This window comes from Melospiza melodia, unplaced genomic scaffold (genome assembly GCF_035770615.1).
Source record: "Melospiza melodia melodia isolate bMelMel2 unplaced genomic scaffold, bMelMel2.pri scaffold_37, whole genome shotgun sequence".
NCBI classification, from domain to species: domain Eukaryota; kingdom Metazoa; phylum Chordata; class Aves; order Passeriformes; family Passerellidae; genus Melospiza; species Melospiza melodia.
This window is the reverse complement of record NW_026948690.1, coordinates 7,226,697-7,247,669: the sequence shown is the minus strand read 5'-3', so window position 1 is coordinate 7,247,669 and position 20,973 is coordinate 7,226,697. Positions and strand designations below refer to the sequence as shown.

Here is a 20,973-nt window from a genome sequence, read left to right as displayed (position 1 = left end):
GCTGCATGTGGGAAAACCACCCAGAAGGTATGGGACTTTGGAAATATGATAACAATAATAGAAATACAACACTCTGCGACCTTCCTGCTGAGCCAGCACTGATGGTAAATGATGGACAGCAGCTTGGGGAGCTCATCCACCAGCTCCCTCATCCCCCTGGGATGGATCCCATCTGCTGCCATAGACACCTGGGAGCATCTGAGTGGCTCAGCAGGTCCCCAGCTGCTTCCTCCTGGATTGCAGGGGGCTGTTCTACTCCCTGTGCCCATCTACATCTCAGGAGAGCACTTGAGGAAAACCTGTCTTATTGTTGAAATTTGAGACAAACAAGATGTTAAGCACCTAAGCCTTTTCCATATATTTAGTTACTATCAATCCCTACTGCATCCAGTAGAGAGCAGATATTCTCCTCATCCATCCTTTTGCTATTAATTTATTTCTGAAAAATTTTTTTTTCTTTTTCACTGAAGTGGCCAGGTTAAGTCCTAATCGAGCTTTCATCACTCTACTTTTTTCTCCATGACCTGACAACATCCTTAAACACTTCCTGAGTTGCCCGACCTTCTGTCCAAAGGTGATGCACTCTCTTTTTTCCCATGTTCTCACAAAAGCTCCATGCCTAGCCAGGCCAGTCATTTTCCTGCCCTCATCTTTTGTCACAGAGGCACAGCCTGCTCCTTCCCTATTGAGATTACTTTTTTTAGATGCATCCATCCTTCCTTGATTCCTTTGTTTTTAGGGGCTGTTTCCCTTTAAAAAATCGGTACCTGATATGGTATTCCCCAAATCTGCATCATAAATAGGCTAAACTCTACTCTCTGTAAGTCCAGCATAGAAGTTTTGTTGATGCCCCTCCTTCTTTCACAGAATTTTGAAAACTTGATAATTTTATGGCCACTCTACCCCAGGCAGCCTCCAACCACCACATCCCCCACCAGCCCTTCTCTGTTTGTGAACAGCAGCAGACAGAGCTTTGCTTGGGAGTGGGAGTGTTAAAAAAAATTCAGTAAAATAGAAAATCCATTATCCCAATGTAGCATTGGGAAGCAGCATTCTTTATTTGGCCAGATGCATGGGGGGATAGCTCCTCCCAAAGCCATGCATGCTGACTGCAGGAAAGTTTCTGCTTATATTCTGTATTTTGCATACAAATTCATTTATTGTCCTGGACTAAACACACATATGATAATCATTTCCCCAAAATCATTAACATATTTCCCCTACCCTTTACCCATGTGTTCTTCTGTCCTGGGGGTCTCTCTGGTGGTCCCTGGTGCTCATGGACCCCAATGTTCCAGTGGGCCTGTCTGAGCTGGCAGGACACTGAGGCTGGAATTTCAGTTCCCCTTCTCACACAATGGGCATTGTGTGGTTTCCATAGGCCTGGGGTTGTGGAGAACCAGCATTGTGTGTGCTCACCTGGTGTAGTCAATTTATCATCTGGTAATATGAGGTCACAGAGTGGGTTATGACATCACAGAGTGGGTTATGTGAGGTCACTGAGCAACTACAGCATCATAGACTGTCTCTGTGACATCACATAGCCATCTGTGACATCAAAGAGCAGACTATGACATCACAGAGTTGGCTGTGACATCAGAGACCAGCTGTGTGACATTAGAGAACAGGCTATGACATCCCAGAGCAGGCTGTGACATCCCAGCAGGGCTGTGTCAGGTCACTGGGTTGGTCACTCCGCCCCAGCTCCCCCTCACAGTTTCTCCCAACAAGTCCAATTCTGTTCATGCCCAGCAGGGTCCCTGTCCCCCGGGATCCCCCTGGTCCACCTGGAGCCACAGCCTCCACGAAAGGATGTTCCACAAGATCAACCCCAAAATTTGAGACAGGGACAAAGGGCCAGGGCTGTGTGACCAGGACATCAAGGACGTGGATTATTCGGGACACTGGGGCCTGGTTTGGGTTCCCCAGGGCAGGAAAGATGTCTGGCAGCTGGAGCAGGGTCTGGGAAGGGCCTCCAAGGTGGGGCTGGAGAATTTGGGCTGTGAGCAGAGGCTGAAAGGAGCTGGGCTTGTCCAGCCCAGAGCAGGGAGGGCTGAGGGGCTCCTCATCCCAGCCTGGCAGTGACAGTGAGGAGGGGATGGAGAACACAGAGCCAGGCTCTTCACCAGGGGGCTGGGGGGAGACAAAAGCCCATGTGTTGCAGGGGAAAGAGGGGAGATCAGCCAGGACAGGAGGAGATGAAATGAGTCAGGCTGGTTTCAGCATTTCCTCAACACCAAAAGCAGCCTGAGCCCCTTCTCCATCCACAATTGATGGCTTTGCAAATCAGGAATTGTGCAGGCTGTTTTGCCCCCATTCCAGGATGGGCGTCCTGATACAAAAAATTTACTATGTTTATATCTATCATAGAACCACATTTTTCTAAAATTAATTTATTATGGAAATCACTTGTGGATGGTAGACATGTCAGACGCTGCTGGGATGATGCACATGGCTCAGGGAAGAGTGTGGTTTTTATTGAATTGTATCCTGTTCAACCATGGTTTGTTGGCCATGATGAGAAACTTTCTGTGTCTCTGAGTCCCACCAGTTCCTGACTCCCAAATGACACAAACCTGGTGAGTTCTGGTTCCCACTCCAGTGGTGGCACCTGCACCTCCCTCCATCCCCAGAGCAGAGCTCCCTTGTCCCAGAAAGTCCCTGGCAATGGAGGGATGAAGGAAGCAGGACAGGCTGTGCGGATCGGGGCAGGGCACAGCCAGGGATTTGGGGTGGTTGTGAGCCCAGGGCAGGACCTGGCCCTTGGCCTTGGTGAACCTCATCCAATTGTCCTGGGCCCATGGCTCCAGCCTGGCCAGATCCCTCTGCAGAGCTTCCTGCCCTCCAGCACAGCCACACTGCCACCCAGCTTGGGCTCACCTGGGAACTGACTGAGGGTGCCCTCGATGGCCTCATCTGTAGGAATCCACAAAATCAGAGGGATTTGGGAAAGCTGCAAAAGGCAGGCCTCAGAGACAGTCAAACTGTGATTAGAGCTAAGCAGCAGCCATGAGATACGTCAGCAGAAAAATTATTTAGAAAAGAGAAAAGCAAGGACAAATAGAACAATGATCTGTGTCTTAACGCTTCTCTAGCATAACTTTCTAAGCTACAGAAAATTTTATCTAGCAAAGTATTGGGAAGTTTGAAGTTTAATAATGGAGCTCTGTGCATTGTGATTTAGGGGTCACAAGCAGGTATTGTATTCAAAATACGCAAGCATTGTTTTAATCAAAGGTACCTGTGCTTATAGTGGTTGGATAGAACTGCTGTCAATATGCTTTTGCTTTGTGGGATTGGTCAAAAAACTTATAAAGTAAGTTGTAACATTAAGTTCTTGGTCTGCTGCTTGGGATGTGAGCTGCTGGCATCTTCCTATTGTTACAACCATGTAATGAGACTGATGCTGAAAAATAAAACAGCTCAAGGCATGTTCCACAGCAGTGCCTTTCCCATTTGTGATTTGTACATAGCCCCCAGCTGGGGATATCATCCACATCATCAATAAAGAGATTTCACTGACCTGGCCAGAATCCTGAGCCCTGGGGACACCCCTGGATGTGACTCCATTCCTCAGCTGCTCTGAGTGCCAATGCTTGGATAAAGGAAATGGTGGGGTGGGGGTAGGGACAAAGTGTGATTGATTGTCAGGCATGATGGGTCTTGATTTTCATATCTGTTCAGACTGCATGAGGAGGAGCTTGGGATCAATATCAGCTGGAGATTGCTGCTATCAATCTTTGAACAGGAAAACTGAACAGAACAAAACCATCCTCTCTACATTGTGTTCAATATAGTAGATTCACTTTGAAAACACTTCTGAAATCTGTCTAATTAACCACAGAAGAATCAAAGACTTGAATTATTCCCATGGGCTTTTCTTGTTTGGATGTTTTGAACAAATGTTAATGAGCCTTTGCCACTGAATTCCTGAACTGAAGAGCTCAACAAAGAGGCCTCTGAAAAGTAAAGTTCATCAGCAACCTCCAAGGTGCTGAGGATCCATCCTGATTAGAGCAGCAATGAACAGAAATGGGCACAGCTTTCTGGCTGCCCCCAGCTTTGGCATGGGCCCTGGGCCTGGAGCAGGAGCAGCTCTTGAAGGCCCCAAGGCCGTGGCTCTTGTGCTGCCCTGGGCAGATGCGATGGCAGCAGGGGCTGCAGAGCTCTCAGCACCTCAGCCCGAGGGGAGCAGGGCAGCCACGGAGCCTCCTTTGGCCTTGGCCAGCACCTTTCCCCATGGCTGGGGCTGAGTCCTGTGGCAGCTGCAGCTGCTGCTGTGCCCTTGCCAGGGGCTGAGGCCGTGGGGCAGTGCCCAGAGCAGCCTGGCCTGAGCAGAGCTGTGGGGCCAGAGCCGGCTGGGCTGGGCTGGGGAGAGGCCCTTGGTGCTGCCCAGAGCTCAGGGCAGCTGGCAGAGCTTGCAGGGAGCTGGGCAGGGCTCAGAGAGCCTGGCCCAGAAACCATCAGTGTCCATCTCAGCCTGGCTGAGTGTGCAGGGGCCAAGAAGAGCAGCCCAGGGTCTGCAAGTTCTCTGGGTGGGAGCTGAGCTTGTGAGCCCTTGAGCCCTGCCAAGTGCTGGGGGTACACGTCCAGCTCTGGAGGAGATGGGACGCATGGGAGCAGACACAAATAATTCCTGCTGCATTCTTTCTTGTGTCTGCTTGTACAGGTGACCTGGATCCATATGTAGAGGAGGTGTTTTGTGTCAGATAACACTGGTAGAGTTAACAGAATAATATTATGTAGCTGAAAATAATATTTCATGCATAATACACACTGAGGAGTAAAAGGGACATATGATCAGTACAGCATCTGAATTTTTCAGAGGATGAGAGACTCATTGATGTTCCAGTAGTCAAATCTGTTTAAATACTTTCCTCAGAGTTTCCTTGAGTTGAGAGGTGACCAGGAGTGGCCAAGGCCAGCCAAAGCTCTCTGTCCTGGCAGCTTTTGTCTGGGAGAACCCTTACAGATAGGGAATTTTTTCAGAGGGAGTATCAGTTTTGTCTATGGACACCTGGAAAGAGGGATGGTTCTTTTCCATAGGAAGGAAAGAACAGAGCCCCAGTTCTTCAGGGGCTGATGAGAGGCAGGCCTCAGCATTCCAAGGTCAGCTGGACCTGTCCAGTGGCCCCTGGGAGGCCCAACCGGCCAGACCTGTTCCATGTCCCCTTGGTTCCATGGAGCCCTGCAGTGTCACAATGTTCTCCTTGCTTCTGTAGTGTCACAGTGGCCCTGTGCTTCCATGAGGCCTTGCAGGATCACAACGGCCCTTTGGTTCCATGAGGCCCTGAAACGCAGCAATGGCCTCTTGGTTCCACAAACCCCTGCTGCTTCACACTGGGCGCTTGGGACCATGCAGCCCAGCAGATTCACAGGGATGGCCTTGGTGCCACGAGGCCTCCCAGTGTCACAATGATCCCCACAGGAAGGAAACCACGGAGCCCCAGCGTTTCAGGGGCTGATGAACTGCAGTCACCAGAGGCCAAGGCCAGGCCTGTCTGTCTGTCCTGGCAGCTTTGGCCGGGACCAACCCTTGGATATTGGAAATCTTGAATGTGGAATCCCAATTTCAGACATTTGTGCCTGGAGAACAAGGCCAGTTCTTTTCCACAAAAAGGAAAGCATGGAGCCCCTGAGTTTGGAAGGCAGGTGAGAGCCAGCCAGGAGGCAGAGGCCAGCCAGACCTGTCTGTAATGGCAGCTTTTCTGCAGGAGCAATCTTTGGATACAGGACTTATGGAGGTGAAATCCCAATTTCAGTCATGAGCACCTGAAGAAGAAAGATATATTCCATAGAAAGGAAGGGGTGAAGCCCCAGTGTTACAGGGCAGAATAGGAAAAACCACGAGAGTCCAAGGTCAGCCAGAGTTGTCTGTTCTGGCAGCTTTTTTCCGGGAGCAATCCCTGGATACTGAGAATTTTGGAGTGGGAATTCTGTTTTGGCCGTGGATGCTTGAATGAGAAGGGCAGTTCTTTTCCATTTGAAGGAAAGCCCAGAGGTCCAGGGTTTCAGGGGTACATGAGAAGAGACCCTTGACATGCCAATGGCAGTTGGACCAGTCAGGCCAAGCTAAACCTGTTCCCCATTCCCTTGGATTCATGGGGCCCTGCAGTGTCACAGTGGTGGTGTCACATTGGATCCTTGGTTCCATCAGGCCCCAGATGTGTCACACTGGCCTCTTGTTTCCATGGGGCTCCAGAGTGTCACAATGGTCCCTTGCTTCCATGAGGCCTTGCAGTGTCACAGAGGTCTCCTCGGTGCCACAGTGTCACAATGGACCCTTGGTTCCATGGGGACTCACAATGTCAGAAGGGCCTCCTTGGTTCCAGGAGGCCCTGCAGAGCCCATTGATTCAACGAGGCCTCCAAGTGTCTTCATGGCCTCCAGGATTCCATGAGGCCCCACAATGTCACAATGGACCTTTGGTTCCATGGGGTCCTGCACTGTTCCATGGATCCTAATTTCCATGGGGCCCTAGAGTGTCACAATGGCCTCCTTGGTTCCATGGTGCCACACAGTGTGACAACTGCCCCTTGGCCTGCTAAGACCCCACAGTGGCATAATGGTTCTTTGCTTCCATGAGTCTTTGTAGTGTCACAATGGTCTCCATGACCCCATAAGGCCTTGCAGTGTCACCAGAGACCATTAGTTTCACTGAGCCCCACAGTGTCACTATGGTCCCCTTGGCTCCAAAAGCCTCTCAAGTGCCACAATGGCCCTTTGGTTTCACAAGGCCTCCAAGTGTAAAAATGGCCTCCATGGTTCCATGAGGCCCTGCTGTGTCACAATGGACCTTTGGTTCCATGATGCCCCAGAGTGTCACAATGGTATCCTTGCTTCCACAGTGTCAGAATGGACCCTTCATCCCATGGGCACCCACAGTGTTCACTGCAGTCCCCTTGATTCCACCAGGCCCTGCCATGCTCTAATGGCCCCTTGGTTCAAGTGGGTCCCAAAGTGTCAGAACAGTCTCCATTGTTCCATGAGGACCCAAAATGTGTCTGCGGTCCCCTTGGTTCCACAGGACCCCACAATGGAACAATGGACTCTTGGTTCCATGAGGCTCCTCATTCCCAATGGTCTCCTTGGATCCACAGGGTCACTCTGGTCCCTTGTCCCCATGTGGCCACACTGTGTCACAATGGCTCATGGTTCCACCAGGCCTTGCTGTGTCACAATGGCCCCATGGTTCCAAGAGGTTTCTCAGGGTCACAATGGTCTCCTGCGATCCGCAGTATCACAATGGGCCATTGGTTCAATGTGGCCCCAATGTGCCAAAATGGATTTTGGTTCCATGGGGTTCTGCTGTGTCACCATGGACCCTTTGTTCCATGAGTTTGCACAGTGTCACATCTGACTCGTTGGTTCTGTGAGGAACCACTGTCACCAAATCTCTGAAGTATCAGAATAAGGCTCCCAAACACTAATTTGCTATTTCAGAGAGAATCATTTATTCAGGCTTAAGGTTCAACATGGGATAACTCCTAACCTTATGTGGACATGGAATTCTACCAGTGTGTTGCTTATATACAGTTGCAAAATGTGAATTACAATTTACCCCTTTCCATAAAATCCACCCCAAGTTCCCAGATTCAGTCCTTGTTTTCTCTATCCCTGCACTCTTGAGCCAGATGTCTACACCTTCTCTTCCAACCGTCCTTGCTGGAAGGGTCCAGTCAGATGGGGCAGCCAGGGGATGCCGACAGCCTGCAGGGACAGAGGCACAGGGCAGGGACACCGTAGCACAGCCTGGGCTGCACAGGGCACAGGGATGGGCAGCAGCTGCAAGACAGCCCTGCCAGAGCCAACTTGGGCAGCACTTTGGCCATGGCTCCTGGGCCTGGGCCTGAGGCAGGAGCAGGAGACAAGTGACCCTTGCAGGGCTGGAGGGCTGGGGCCTCATTGCCTCCTTGTCCCTGCTCAGCAGCCTGGCAGGGGCCGCCCCATGCTCCTGCCCTTGCCATTGCACAGCCCCACATGCCAGTGCCCATCCCGGGAAGAGCCCTGAGCAAGGAGGGAGGGACAGGATCTGCCTGGCCAGGGGCTGGGGCTCAGGCCTTGGCCCTTTGCATTCCTGAAACACATCCAGCTTTGCTCAGCACCAGAGTCACCTTGGCCTTATTTGTCCCCAGCTGTCATCACTGCCTCCAGTGTTCTGCTCTAAATGGAACCTGGGGACACTTTCTCAGTCGTGTCCCTCAGTGGGGCCCATTAAAACTCCAAGAAAATTTGGAGTCTAAATTTTACTTTGAGTTTTTGATAAGTTTTTTGAAGACACTCTCAAGGACTGAGTCTGATGTAAACAACAGCAAAGCCCTGAGAGGGTCATTAAAGTTTTCCTAGTCCAGTTATGGAGAAAGATTTCAAAGAGCAGTTATAAAATATACATTCCCATTTTAAAGGTTGTCTTTTATTAAATTTCTCTTTGGATCAGAGGTGATTGCAGCATCCTGTGATGGATATTGACCCAGGGTCTCTCCTCAGCAGCTCTGGCCTGCTCACAGAAGCTGTGCCTGGAGCTCTGACCCAGTGTGGACAACCTTGCTCCACATTGCCCAGCCCCATCCTGTCTGTCCTCACTGCCCTGGGCCCTGCTGTGCTTGCAGAGCTGGCTGCACCCAGCCTCAGAGGGGTTTTCACTTTTTGTACTTTTTGCAGCAATCTCAAGCCGCTGAGTTTCCCACTGCAAACAGACACACTGCTGAGGTGCATGCCAGCCCCAGGTGCCACCAAAGGCACTGCAGAGCTGCCCTGGGCCAGCTGTGAGGGTGGATCATCAGCCCAAGCTGCACTGGGCACTGCAAGGGGCTGTGGCCATGGGCACTGCACTGACCCCACTGCTGGGTTTGGCTGCCACGGCCACCGAGAGAAATGAAACTGTCCTTGGAAACACTGGGGAGGACTGGGACATACTGGGAACACTGGGAACACTGTGGGAAACACTGGGAAATACTGGGAGTGACACTGGGGGATACTGGGACATACTGGGGACACTGGGGCCATTGCGGAAAAGACTGGAGACACTGGGGCATCCTGTGGATGACATTGGGATGAACTGGGAGGGACTGGGAATGGATTCAGGTGTATTGGGAGGGACTGGGCTGTACTGGGAGGGATTGGAGGGCACTGGGCTCGTACGGGATTCTACTTGGGATAAACAGGGCTATATTGGGGCTGTACTGGGGATGAACTGGGCTGTACTGGGAGGGACTGGAAAAGTTGAATGGGCTGTTCCCGCCTCCACCGTATCCCATTTGCCAAGACTCCCGCCCATCACCGCCCGAAGCCAATCAGCACCTGGTTTAGGACCTCGGAAGCGGTGTCTGATATTGGCGCCGCTTTTTTTTTTGCCTGCAACTCCCGTCATGCCCCGCGGCCCGATTGAGCCCCATTGGAGCCGGGACCACAACGCCCGTCATGCGCCACGCTCCACAGAACCCCGGGGACCCGCCACTGCTTTGTCCGTTAAGTGTCCGCCAGACCCTCCAGGATCCCTCAGTGCCCCCTCAGCGCCCATTCGGGAGACCCCAAAAGCGCCCCCGGATCCCCTGAGTGCTCCCGACCCCACAGATGCCCAATACAGCCACTTCTGGGAATTCATCTCCTCTCATCCCCCGCAGCCCCAGAGCCCCTCAGAACAGTCCCGCGCGTAAAACTCCTGCTGTTTCCCCCACCCTAAACAGCCCGGTTAGAGCTCCTGGAGCTCCCCGCAAGTGCTCCCGAACAGTTTATGTTTACCCGGGGATCTCAAGTCGCGGCTCGGACGCAGAAGTGTCCACCTGGACCCTTCCCGGGCCCCAAACAAAACGTTGGAGCCACTTCCGGGACTACAGCTCCCATCAAGCTCCGCGGCGCATGTCCAGTGCTGATCCAGCCGGGACTTCATCTCCCGTCATGCCCCGCGCCTTCACTTAGAGCCATTGCAGCTGCGCCTCGAACTCCCGTGATGCTCTGCGGCCCGGTTAAACTGCATTAGACCCCGCGCTTACAACTCCCATCATCCCCCGCGCCCCAGCGAGCCCCATCAGAGCCCCCCAAGCGCGCGCGCGGACCCCGAAGGGCCCCAAATTCCCCTCCCTGACCTCGAAGGGCCCCCCTGGATCTCCATGTGCTGCCCCGGACCCCGAACTGTCCCTCAGAATCCCTGAGTGCCCCTCCAAGTGCCCACCCGGGTCCCCCAAGTGTCCTCCAGACCCTCAAGTTCTCTCTGAATTCCCTCCCCAGACCCAAAACTGCCCCAAACGTGCCCCAGAAAGTTCTCCATGGACTCCGAAGTGGCCCCTTTTACCCTTTCTGTGAAAATGAAAAAAAGAAGACAAAAGGATTGAAAATAGGACTAATTACCATAAAGATAGAGAAATCAATTGCACACTGGTTAATGAACTGATGAAAGGAATTGTGTTTCTTAGAAGCAATGACCAATAAATTTTTTGCTTGCTAAAAAAGTATGGATTTTTTAATATAAAAATTAAAATTTGGTAATACAAATATAGAATAATACTATTATAAACAAGAAAAAATAGTTATAATTTATTAATTCATTACAATTAATTTTATGGGAAAATGCATACATTTTTTATGCTTTGGGATGTCATTCTGTAGGACACGGTCCAAAGATCCCTCATCTGCCTCACGACCACAGTCAAGGACAGAGATTGAAGCCCTCCCCAAGGACTGAGACCCTTCAAGTTCTAACCCAAGGGTGCTGACTGGAGCGGGATGTCTGCCATGGGAAGCAGGATGTTTCCCATAGGAACCAGTCCTGAAACAACGGGCCCCGCTCACTGCTGGCACCGGTTTGTGCTGTTCAGAACTGGACTGTCTGTGCCTGTTCCCAATGGATTTACTCTCCACTGTTCCCTCCATGTGCCATCCTGCATAGATTATAAAAGAGCCCTGAGTTAACCAAAGACTTTGAGATTCTCCCTGACGTGACCAGACAGATCTGTTGGCCAGACCACGAGGATTTCATCTCTCTGTTGGCAGCCATTCCCCCAACCCAACCCTCCTTTCTCTCTCTCTCTGTCCTTTATCGCCTTTCTAATCCTTCTCTTACATCTGCTGTGTTACACTCAATAAAAGGTGCTTTTGTTTTGATTGAAAGTCCCCTGCTGTGTGTCTTTAAGTGTCAACGGAAGGGAACCAGGACATCAATTTGATCATCACAGTCTCAAGTTTATTGATCAGTACGGCGGGTTAAATACAGTTAATAATGAGCTTCATACATATTGCAAAAGTTGAGCTCAGGATTGGTCAGTTACATATCAGCACCTACGCCTACTTCTGCATTCCTATGGTTCTACTTTTGATACTTTCTACATATTCTCAGGATATATTCAGGAATAATCTCTACTCCCTATCTTCATGTTGCAGCAAGGTCACTGCTGACCTTTCCTTTCAGCTTGCTGACTGCTGACTTTTCTCCTTCAGCTTAACCAGCGGCATTATGTCAGTATGGCCTTTCTCAGCTAACCAATTATTAATAATACTCTCCACATTTCCCCCGTTTTCTTCTTGTGCAAGGAGATTAGTTTGCTATGTTTTTGCTATTGTACGGCTGACTATGTTTTGAATACAGTTAAAGATACAAGGCAAAATAAGCAAAACCAGCAAAATTACACCCAGAAGTCCTATAGCATAGATCACAAGGTTCCTCAGCCACGGTCCAAGTCCTAAGCCTTTAAGCCATTCGTCAATTCCTAAACCGTCTTCTTTAAGTTTGTGAAGTCCCTGTTGTAATTCTTTTATCTTAGTGTGAATGGACACCGAATGATCAGACAGATTCATGCAACACATTCCCTCGAACTCTTCACATCCATGCCCTTGTGCTAAGAGCAAAAAATCTACAGCAGCTCTATTTTGCAAAACAGCATGGTTAACACTTTGCACATCTGCAGTTAACATGTCTAGAATTTGTGATGTCTTGTTCAGCTCATCCCTTACTCAGCATCTTAATTGTTTTGCTAAATTCATAGCTTTATTGACAGATCTTCCTGGCAAGATAGTTGAAACTACCACCTGTTTGAATGTGCCCCAAAACCGTGGATCTTTTATTTGGCTGCAGTCTAAGTCATGTACGCTACGTTTTTTCTTGTTTGAATTTTGACTCAGCTGCATTAGCAAGGACACATTAGGGTGAAACAATGACAATTTTCTTAAAAAACAGGGTCTACCCTGTGGTTTAGCTGGTATACCATTCCATGCCCTGTCTCCACAAATCAAAAATATTCCTGTGGGTAATTTCATTGGTGTTGTGATATTTGTGCTGTTACATTGACTGTAATGCTGTGGAGAGAATTCACTCACATTCAGGGATGAATCTAGGCTGGCCCATGTTTCTTTAGGTTGGTCTAAATTCTGAGCACCTGAAAGTTTGAAGCTAAACCATCCACCAGCTGTAGTGTTAGATATGCTGGCATTTGTACTTCCAAAAAGATCTAATTCTTCAGGAGGAGAATGCAAAGAGGTGTTAAGTGATTGGATTAGTAAGCATTGACGATAGCCATCACTCTGACCTGCAGTATACCCTTGTTGTACTAGTAATGTGATGTTTGACATGTTAGACATACATAAGGTTTGATTGTTTATCAAACTACAAAATTCTCCAGGAGACCACACCGGAAGTCCTACCAGGCATGTTCGAAATGGGTTAGTGACTCCTCCAAGACTAAGACAAAGTGATGATTGGTTAGTTTGATTAGCAAGTGTCACCCAGAAATTTTCCCTTGGTTGACTAAATTGTGTTATTCCAACCGCTTCACTTGCTACAGCATTGAGCAGTATAACAAGAACAAACTTCATTTTTCTTTCTGCTTGCTTTGCTTCTCCTTTCTTTCCTTCTGCTTGCTTTGTTTTTCCTTTCTTCGCTGTCTTTTCCCTGGTTTGCTAGATTGTCTATTGTAAGGCTGAGTCAATTCTTGAATATACTGATCTAATTCTAAATCAGCATCCTTGCTCACAGGTATAGCATGAGATAAGTTTGAAGGCAAATCAGCTTTACAGCGAGCTGCTATGATGCGTGAGGCTTTATTAGTTTCAAATATTCTAAGGTTTTCTTGCAACTTCCACTTAAGATATGCTATAACCACTTGTTCTGCACTCTCAAAAAGCTGTAATCCTGTCCGTCCTGGCAGGTCAGTACTTTGTTCAAGAGCTCTAACTCAGAAAAAATTTCGAATCTACCTTCCAGAACAAGGTGTACACCATAAATATCTTAATGACCTCTGTGAATACCAATAAACCTGATTACAATCTGCACAATTGAAAGCTACCCATGCATAGCACTTATCTTTATCTTTTTTGCAAACATAACAAGGAAGTGAATATAAGTAAGGACCAGTATAAAAGTCTGGTTCTTCAGTCTAAAGCAACTAATTCAATGGTGGTGATCGCAAAGCCTCTTCAGCTTTTTTACTATATGAGGCTAATAGTTCAAGCTCTTTTTTTAACACAGGGCGTATCTTATTTCGTAATCGTAGTTCTTGTTCCTTATCTTCCTCAACAACTATATCTTCCTGAGGGTCCCACAACTGTAAAATTGTCTTAATCATAGAAAATTAATTAGCAATCACTGATATCTTTATTCAAATGAGACTGTTCTCTTTTTGCTTTTCTTTTCTTATCTGTCTTCAATCTTGCTGCTCCTGATTTTACTGGCCAAACTTCTTCCACTCTGCTAGCTCATGAACTGTATGAGGGTTAGAAAAGATACCCTTAGCATGGCCATAGGCTAATAACTTTGGTAACTCCTTTTTTAAATCTATCCCTTTTATCCTTCGCCGCTCTAAATAGGCGGTGAATAAATCATATGCCGCTTGCCTATCCATACCTATTATTCAGCGCTCGCTGTTGCAGCTCTCCAGGCTCCCGTGACACGTATTGGCTTGAGTCACCATTGTGATCATCAAGGGTGCTTCAAATTCTGGCACCGTCCCGGCTGCAAGGACCCAAACCCAACTTCCACGACTGTGGCGTAATCCCCTTTTTCTTTTAATCTGAGAAAAAAGGGCAGAGATTCGGCGTTGCCCGCATTCTCCACCATTTGTCGACGGAAGGGAACCAGGAAATCAATTTGATCATCACAGGCCCGATTTTATTGATCAGTAAGGTGGGTTAAATACAGTTAATAATGAGCTTCATACATATTGCAAAAGTTGAGCTCAGGATTGGTCAGTTACATATCAGCACCTACGCCTACTTCTACATTCCTATAGTTCTACTTTTGATACTTTCTACATATTCTCAAGATATATTCAGGAATAATCTCTACTCCCTATCTTCATGTTGCAGCAAGGTCACTGCTGACCTTTCCTTTCAGCTTGCTGACTGCTGACTTTTCTCCTTCAGCTTAACCAGCGGCATTATGTCAGTATGGCCTTTCTCAGCTAACCAATTATTAATAATACTCTCCACATTTAAGTATTGGAAAAAAATGGTAAATAAAGTACACATAGTACATAGGATAAAATGTAGACACCAGCCCTGGGATGGAGAGCGTGCCTCTGTCTGACCTGCTGAAAAGATCTCGGCAGGCCAGAGAAAAAATGTTATAGATAAGAAACGATAAACAACCTTGGAAACCAGAGCCGAAGAATTCAGACTCCTTCTTGGAAACATCAGGCTGGTAAAAAAGGATTCTTGGGGTCATCCCCGACTGCAGGGAACCCAAGATTGGCCTTCTGGGCTGTCTGGGTCAACATCAGAGTAAATCTGGAAGTTTTGCTTTAGCCTATTAAGCCATGGTGCTGGGGTCTCATCTTTTTCCTGGGTGCCGTCAAACACAAACCTGGTATTACTCCCTCTAGGGACTGATTCTTTTATCCCTCTGGTCATCAGGGATCTGTGATCTCTCATATTCCTTCTCCCCTCTTCTTGATTAGCATTCTAGTCAGGCTCCACTGAAGGCATTTTTTGTTACCTTGGGGCCCGGGTTGGTTTTCTTGCTCCCAAATTTTCATTCCTGCAGTTCTTATTAATCGAGTCTCTTCTGGGGAAAATAGGATGTTAAAGGTGGAGTTCAATTCTACCCATGTATAAATATTAGGGCTAAAAATTGATCAATTTGATTTGCAATTTCTACTGGGTCTTCCACTAAATTTCCCAATTCTTTCTTAAATTTTCCAACTTTGGACGCAGTCAAGGGAGGGTTTACAAATCCAATCTCACTGGCCACCCCACCCATGGGAAGTTCTCTGAGGGGGAACAATTTTCCACTTTACCCACTTTGGACCAGGTGTTACAACATCATCTGTGGAGGCTGACTGGGTAACTTCACTCTTGGGCATGAGATTCTGAGATGTTGTTTGGCTTCTCATTTGTGGTGGGGGAGGCAGAGCAGGAACTTGCTGGTGAATAAGGGGTGCATGAGATGGCAGAGGTAAGGGAACAGTAGTGAAGGGTAAAGAGAGTAAGGAGAGGGTAGAGGGGAAGGTGTTGGAGGTATAACTGGGTTAGGAGGTGGTAAAGGAATGACAGCTGGGAGAGGAGGAGGAACTGGGTCCACAGTAAGAGGAATTGGAGGAAGGATTTGAGGTACTGCAAGGGTAGGAGGAGGTAGGTGGTCAAGGGGGTCCCAGTTTTTGTTAGCCTTCCCAGCCTCTTCTTCTTTTACTTTCCTAGCTTTCTTTCCCTCTTTTAATTTATAGACTCTTGTATTTTCCTCCTCCGAGGTGTACTTTAGCCCAAAAGGTAATGTTCTGTACATGATGGGCCTTTTGCAGGAACTTGGGGTAAAAAAGGAATGTGGATCACCTTTGGATAGAGAGGCAGGTAACTCAGGAAATGTTTTAGGATGTTTTAGGTTATGCAGAAAGAAAGTTAGGGAGGTTAAAGCTTAAGGCTTAACCAGGCCACTTCTGTGAAGGATAATAAAAATCTTTCTATAAATACATCAATGGCCAAAGGAGGTACAAGAACAATCTCCATTCATTATTAGGGGAGAAATGGTTACCAAATATCAGGGAAAGGCTGAGGTACCTAACCACTTCTTTGCCTCAGTTTTCAAGAATAAGACAGGTTGTCGTCAGGACAAGTGTTCTCCTGAGCTGCTGGATGGGCACAGGGAGCAGAACAGCCCCCTGTATTTCAGGAGGAAGCAGCTGGGGACCTGCTGAGCCTCTCAGATTCTCACAGGTGTATGGGATTGGATGGGATCCATCCCAAGGGGATGTGGGAGCTGTGGATGAGCTCCCCAAGCTGCTCTCCATCATTTACCATCAGTGCTGGCTCAGCAGGGAGGGCCCAGAGGACTGGAGGTGCCAGTGTGAGCCCATCCCCAAGAAGGGCTGGAAGGAGGAGCTGGGGAACTCCAGGCCTGTCAGCCTGAGCTGGGTGCCTGGCAAGGTTATGGAACAGATCGCCTTGAGTGCCATCACAGGGCACCCACAGGATGGCCGAGGGATCAGAGCCAGACAGAGTGGATTTCAACGTCTGCACTGATGATCTGCATGAGGGGACTGAGTCCAGCATCAGCAAATTTGCAGATGACACCAAAGTGGGTGTGAGTGTGGATCTGCTGGAGGGCAGGAGGGCTCTGCACAGGGCCCTGGACAGCCTGGCTCCAGGGCCCAAATCCAACAAGGTGAGGTTGAACAAGCCCAAGTGCTGGGTCCTGCATTTTGGCCACAACAATCACTGCAGCGCTACAGGCGGAGGACAGAGTGGCTGGAGAGCAGCCAGGCAGAAAGGGACCTGCAGGGGTGATGGACAGCAGGCTGGACATGAGCCAGCAGTGTGCCCAGGTGGGCAAGAAGGCCAATGGCTCCTGGCCTGGATTAGGAATGGCGTGGAGCAGTAGGAGCAGGGCAGGGATTCTTCCCCTGCACTCAGCACTGGTGAGGCCACACCTCAAGGGCTGTGCCCAATTCTGGGCCCCCAATTAATGAAGGCTATGCAGGGACTGGAGCGTGTCCAGAGAAGGACAACAAGGCTGCGGAGGGGTCTGAAACACAAGAGCTTTGAGGAGCAGCTGCGGGAGCTGGGGTTGTTTATCTTGGAGAAGAAGAATCTCAGGGAGACAAGGCGGTGTCAGGGAACAGGTTGGACTTGATGAACTCCAAGGTCTTTTCCAACCTTGCTGATTCAGTGATTCTCTGAAGCCACCCTTGCAGCAGTGCAGGAGGAGCCCTGGGCCTCCTCTTCAGCAGCTCCAGTAGCCCAGGTCCCTCAGCTTCTCCTGCCAGCCCCAAAGCCCATCCTGTCAGTCCTGCAGAGCCTCTGCAGCTCCTCTTCACTGCCCAGAACAGGGAGCCCCAGAGGCAGACACAGCAGCCCAGATGTGCCCCCCTGGCCTGGGGTGCCTCTGGCAAGGGAGCAGCACCAGGCACTGCAGGAGCCTGCAGACAATTCCTGCAGCACTTGCAGGATGATCCTGCTGCCCAAGGGACATTCCCATGGGGCCAAGTCAGGAACTGCAATGGGGAGTGGGGCCAGAGAGGAAAGGGCAAATAGGGATGGGCTGTTTGCAGGGGAAGGAAAAGCGATGGGCAATAGGAAGAAATCTGGATCAGGAAAGAGGAAAGAAAGCAAAGGTGAAGCCAAGGAAATTGAAATGCTCAGGGCAGTTTGGGGGTGGCTGCCAGGCAGCCCTGACTCTGAACAACAGCATCTGCAGTGGGAAAGGAAACTCCCAGCTGATGGGAACAAACTTTCTGACTGACTACAGAGGCCAGGACAAAGCTGAGTGGTTTCCCTGCTGTCCTCCAGCCCTTGCTGGCCCCAGGGGCTGATGGCATTTGTGCTCCCTCAGGTTCATGTCCCCACACCAACAGCATGGAGGTGCTCCCGCCTGCTGTGTGCAATGCAAACAGGGGCTGCTGAGCCAGTGCTGCCATGTCTGTGCCTGCAAGGATGGGGCACCTGTGTGAGCTGGGGGAGAGGCCAGGGCTGCAGAGGGGGGATGTTGTTGGCAGCTCCATGAGGACGCTCTGGGACGCTGCCCTGGGCTGTCCAGCAGTCTGGGGATGGATCAGCCCCTGCTCTGCTGCTCCTTCCGGTCTGCCCCAGGGCCCTTGCAGAGCCCCAGCCATGCTGTTTGCCCCCAGCCTGCCCACGGCCAACCTGGGGCTGCTCACTGGGCTTTTCTGTGCTGAGCATTGGCCTGGTTGTGTTCTTGCGAGAGCCTGGGCAAGGAGCCTGGAGCCCCCAGGGCATCGCCTGAGGCGTCAGTGCTGCCCCAGCAGTGCCCATGGCCTGTCCCTGCTGCAGCCCCGGCACTGCCACCCCCAGGGCTGTGCCCGGCCCCGAGAGCACTCAGGCCCTGCAGCAACACCAGGGCCAGCACAGCTGCAGGGCAGGGCCATGGCAGCAGCACTGGCAACACCAAGTGCTGCTGCTGCTGGGCACAGCTGCTGGGCCAGCACTGATCTGCCCCCTGCTCTGCACACAGACATTGCTGCTGCAGCTCCAGAGAAGGCAGCAAAAGGGCATCTCTGCAGAAAACTCTGCTGGGAGATGCTTTAATTCCTTTTATAGGCAACAAGAGTGCAGCCCCTCATTGACACAGTCTGTGGGCACAGGGAAGGTGGAGAGAAACCAAATGAGAAATTGCATAGACATTGACATTTCTTTTTGGAAAATATTAAAAAGTAAAACAAAGAAAACAGACCTCCAAAATGAAACCATGCAGAACTATCAGAGATGACTTTAATTACATGTCATTTGCAGAAATTGACCAGCAGTTTAGTGCTCCTGAAACCATCCAGTCATCAGTCTCCACACTGCAGCCTTGAGCTCCTGGTTCCTCAGGCTGTAGATGAGGGGGTTCAGGGCTGGAGGCACCAGTGAGTACAGAACTGACAGGGACAGATCCAGGGATGGTGAGGACATGGAGGGGGGCTTCAGGTAGGCAAAGATGACAGTGCTGAGGAAGAGGGAAACAACAACCAGGTGAGGCAGGCATGTGGAACAGGCTTTGTGCCGTCCCTGCTCAGACGGGATCCTCAGCACAGCCCTGAAGATCTGCACGTAGGAGAAAACAATGAACACAAAATATCCAAGTCCTAAACACACAGTAACTGTGATGAGCACCAGTTCCCTCATATAGGATTTGAGGCAGGAGAGCTTGAGGATCTGGGGAATTTCACAGAAGAACTGGCCCAGGGCATTGCCTTGGCACAGGGGCAGGGAAAATGTATTGGCTGTGTGCAGCAGTGAATAGAGAAAGGCACTGGCCCAGGCAGCTGCTGCCATGTGGGCACAAGCTCTGCTGCCCAGGAGGGTCCCGTAGTGAAGGGGTTTGCAGATGGACACGTAGCGGTCATAGCACATGATGGTCAGGAGGAAATACTCCGTTGTAGCATAAAAAACAAAAAAAAATACTTGGGCAGCACATCCAGTGTAGGAGATGTCCCTGGTGTCCCAGAGGGAATTGTGCATGGCTTTGGGGACAGTGGTGCAGATGCAGCCCAGGTCGCTGAGGGCCAGGTTGAGCAGGAAGAAGAACATGGGCGTGTGCAGGTGGTGGCTGCAGGCTACAGCGCTGATGATGAGGCCATTGCCCAGGAGGGCAGCCAGGGAGATGCCCAGCAAGAGGCAGAAGTGCAGGAGCTGCAGCTGCCACGTGTCTGCCAATGCCAGCAGGACGAAGTGGCTGATGGAGCTGCTGTTGGACATTTGCTGGGACTGAAAATGGGGACCTGTTCATGGAGAAAGGACAGGGAAGAGTTAGAGGAGATACCTCTAATGAAAATCAAAGCCATTTTCAATACACCCGCTTCTGTAACACACACAGACATGCTTCTGTGTTTAAGTGTTCTGTGCTTTTCTTTTTAAGCTGCCCCCATATCTGTCCTGCTATTTTTGGATATCAAACCCTCAGCATTTCTGCTGCACTTTGGTAGAACAGAGTGAGTTCCCTGAGGCAAGATGATTAGTGACAACTGAGGGAAGATGATCTGTCACTTCATTCTGTTTGGAGTTTTTCTGGGCTTTCATTTTTCACAAATGAACTATGTTCACACTCCTATGTTTCTCTTACAGCCAGGTGCTGCTGCATTCTGATGGATCAACCCCAGCCCAGGTCCACTTTTGTAGCCAAAGACTCACTTTGCTCATTTAAGCAACAGCATTTCAGTGTCAGAATACCTCTGCCTTTCCCCATCAATCTTATAACTCAGAGATGCTCTTGGACAGGTTTGCACCCTGGATTGGAGCTCCCAGCTTGGACTGAAATCTCAGAGAATTTTCCAAGTGTCCTTATGATGGCACTGGATTGAGGGAGATGCAGCTCCTTCCCTGGCTGCCCTGACAGCATTGCCCAGAGCCGGGCACTGGGGACAGCGTCACCCTGAGCCAGCTGTGCCCCCTGCCAGAGCCCCCAGGGCCGGGCAGCTGCTCCCAGCCTTGTGCTCTGCAGAGGGAACTGGGCCCAGGGCTGCAGAGCTGCCCCACGGCTCTGCTGCAGCTCTGCCTGCACAGGAGGGGCTGCGGAGCCCAGGCCCTGAGGGCAGAGGCTTGGCTGGGGCACAGGAGGGAGGGGGCTTGTTCAGAGAGAGGGTCTCGTATGGACATTTCTAAACTCTCCCTGCCCCAGCATTGCTGGGTTTTGTTTTCTCTCACTGTCTGATCTTCTCTCTGCTTCCTGGAGATTTTCCTCCTGCAGGTGTTTCCCTGTGCCTGATCTCTCCCTGCCAGCACTCACAGACCCCAAATCTCTGTGCACTCTCCTTGGCCCTACAGAACCCTGCCTGTTTGCAGGGCACTGGCTGGGAGCAAGTTCTGTTTGCAGCTTGGAGAAAGGACAGCTCAGACTAAGCATGATGGCTCCAGCAAACGTGATGATGGTGCTGTCCATGGCCTGTGGAGAGTCTGAAAGCACATTAGGGATCTCCTGTGAAACTATTGATCACTAATAGGAACAGTTCAGATGTCTTAGGCACTTGTCTCAAAATTCATAATTAATAAATCATAATCAACCTTTTGTATTTATTTCCCCTTGCCTTCCATTCTCCAATAGTAGGAAACTGAATATAA

The 20,973-nt window shown here is 49.9% G+C and overlaps 1 protein-coding gene across 1 annotated transcript; it reads right to left on the bottom strand.

The window, feature by feature from the left end:
* Positions 1-18,708: 18,708 nt before the first annotated feature.
* Positions 18,709-19,614, bottom strand: LOC134434509 (olfactory receptor 14C36-like; the record flags this gene model as incomplete). Its single annotated transcript, XM_063183165.1, has 1 exon — positions 18,709-19,614. A coding segment is annotated over exon 1 (906 nt), but the record flags the coding sequence as incomplete, so codon positions are not given.
* Positions 19,615-20,973: the final 1,359 nt, after the last annotated feature.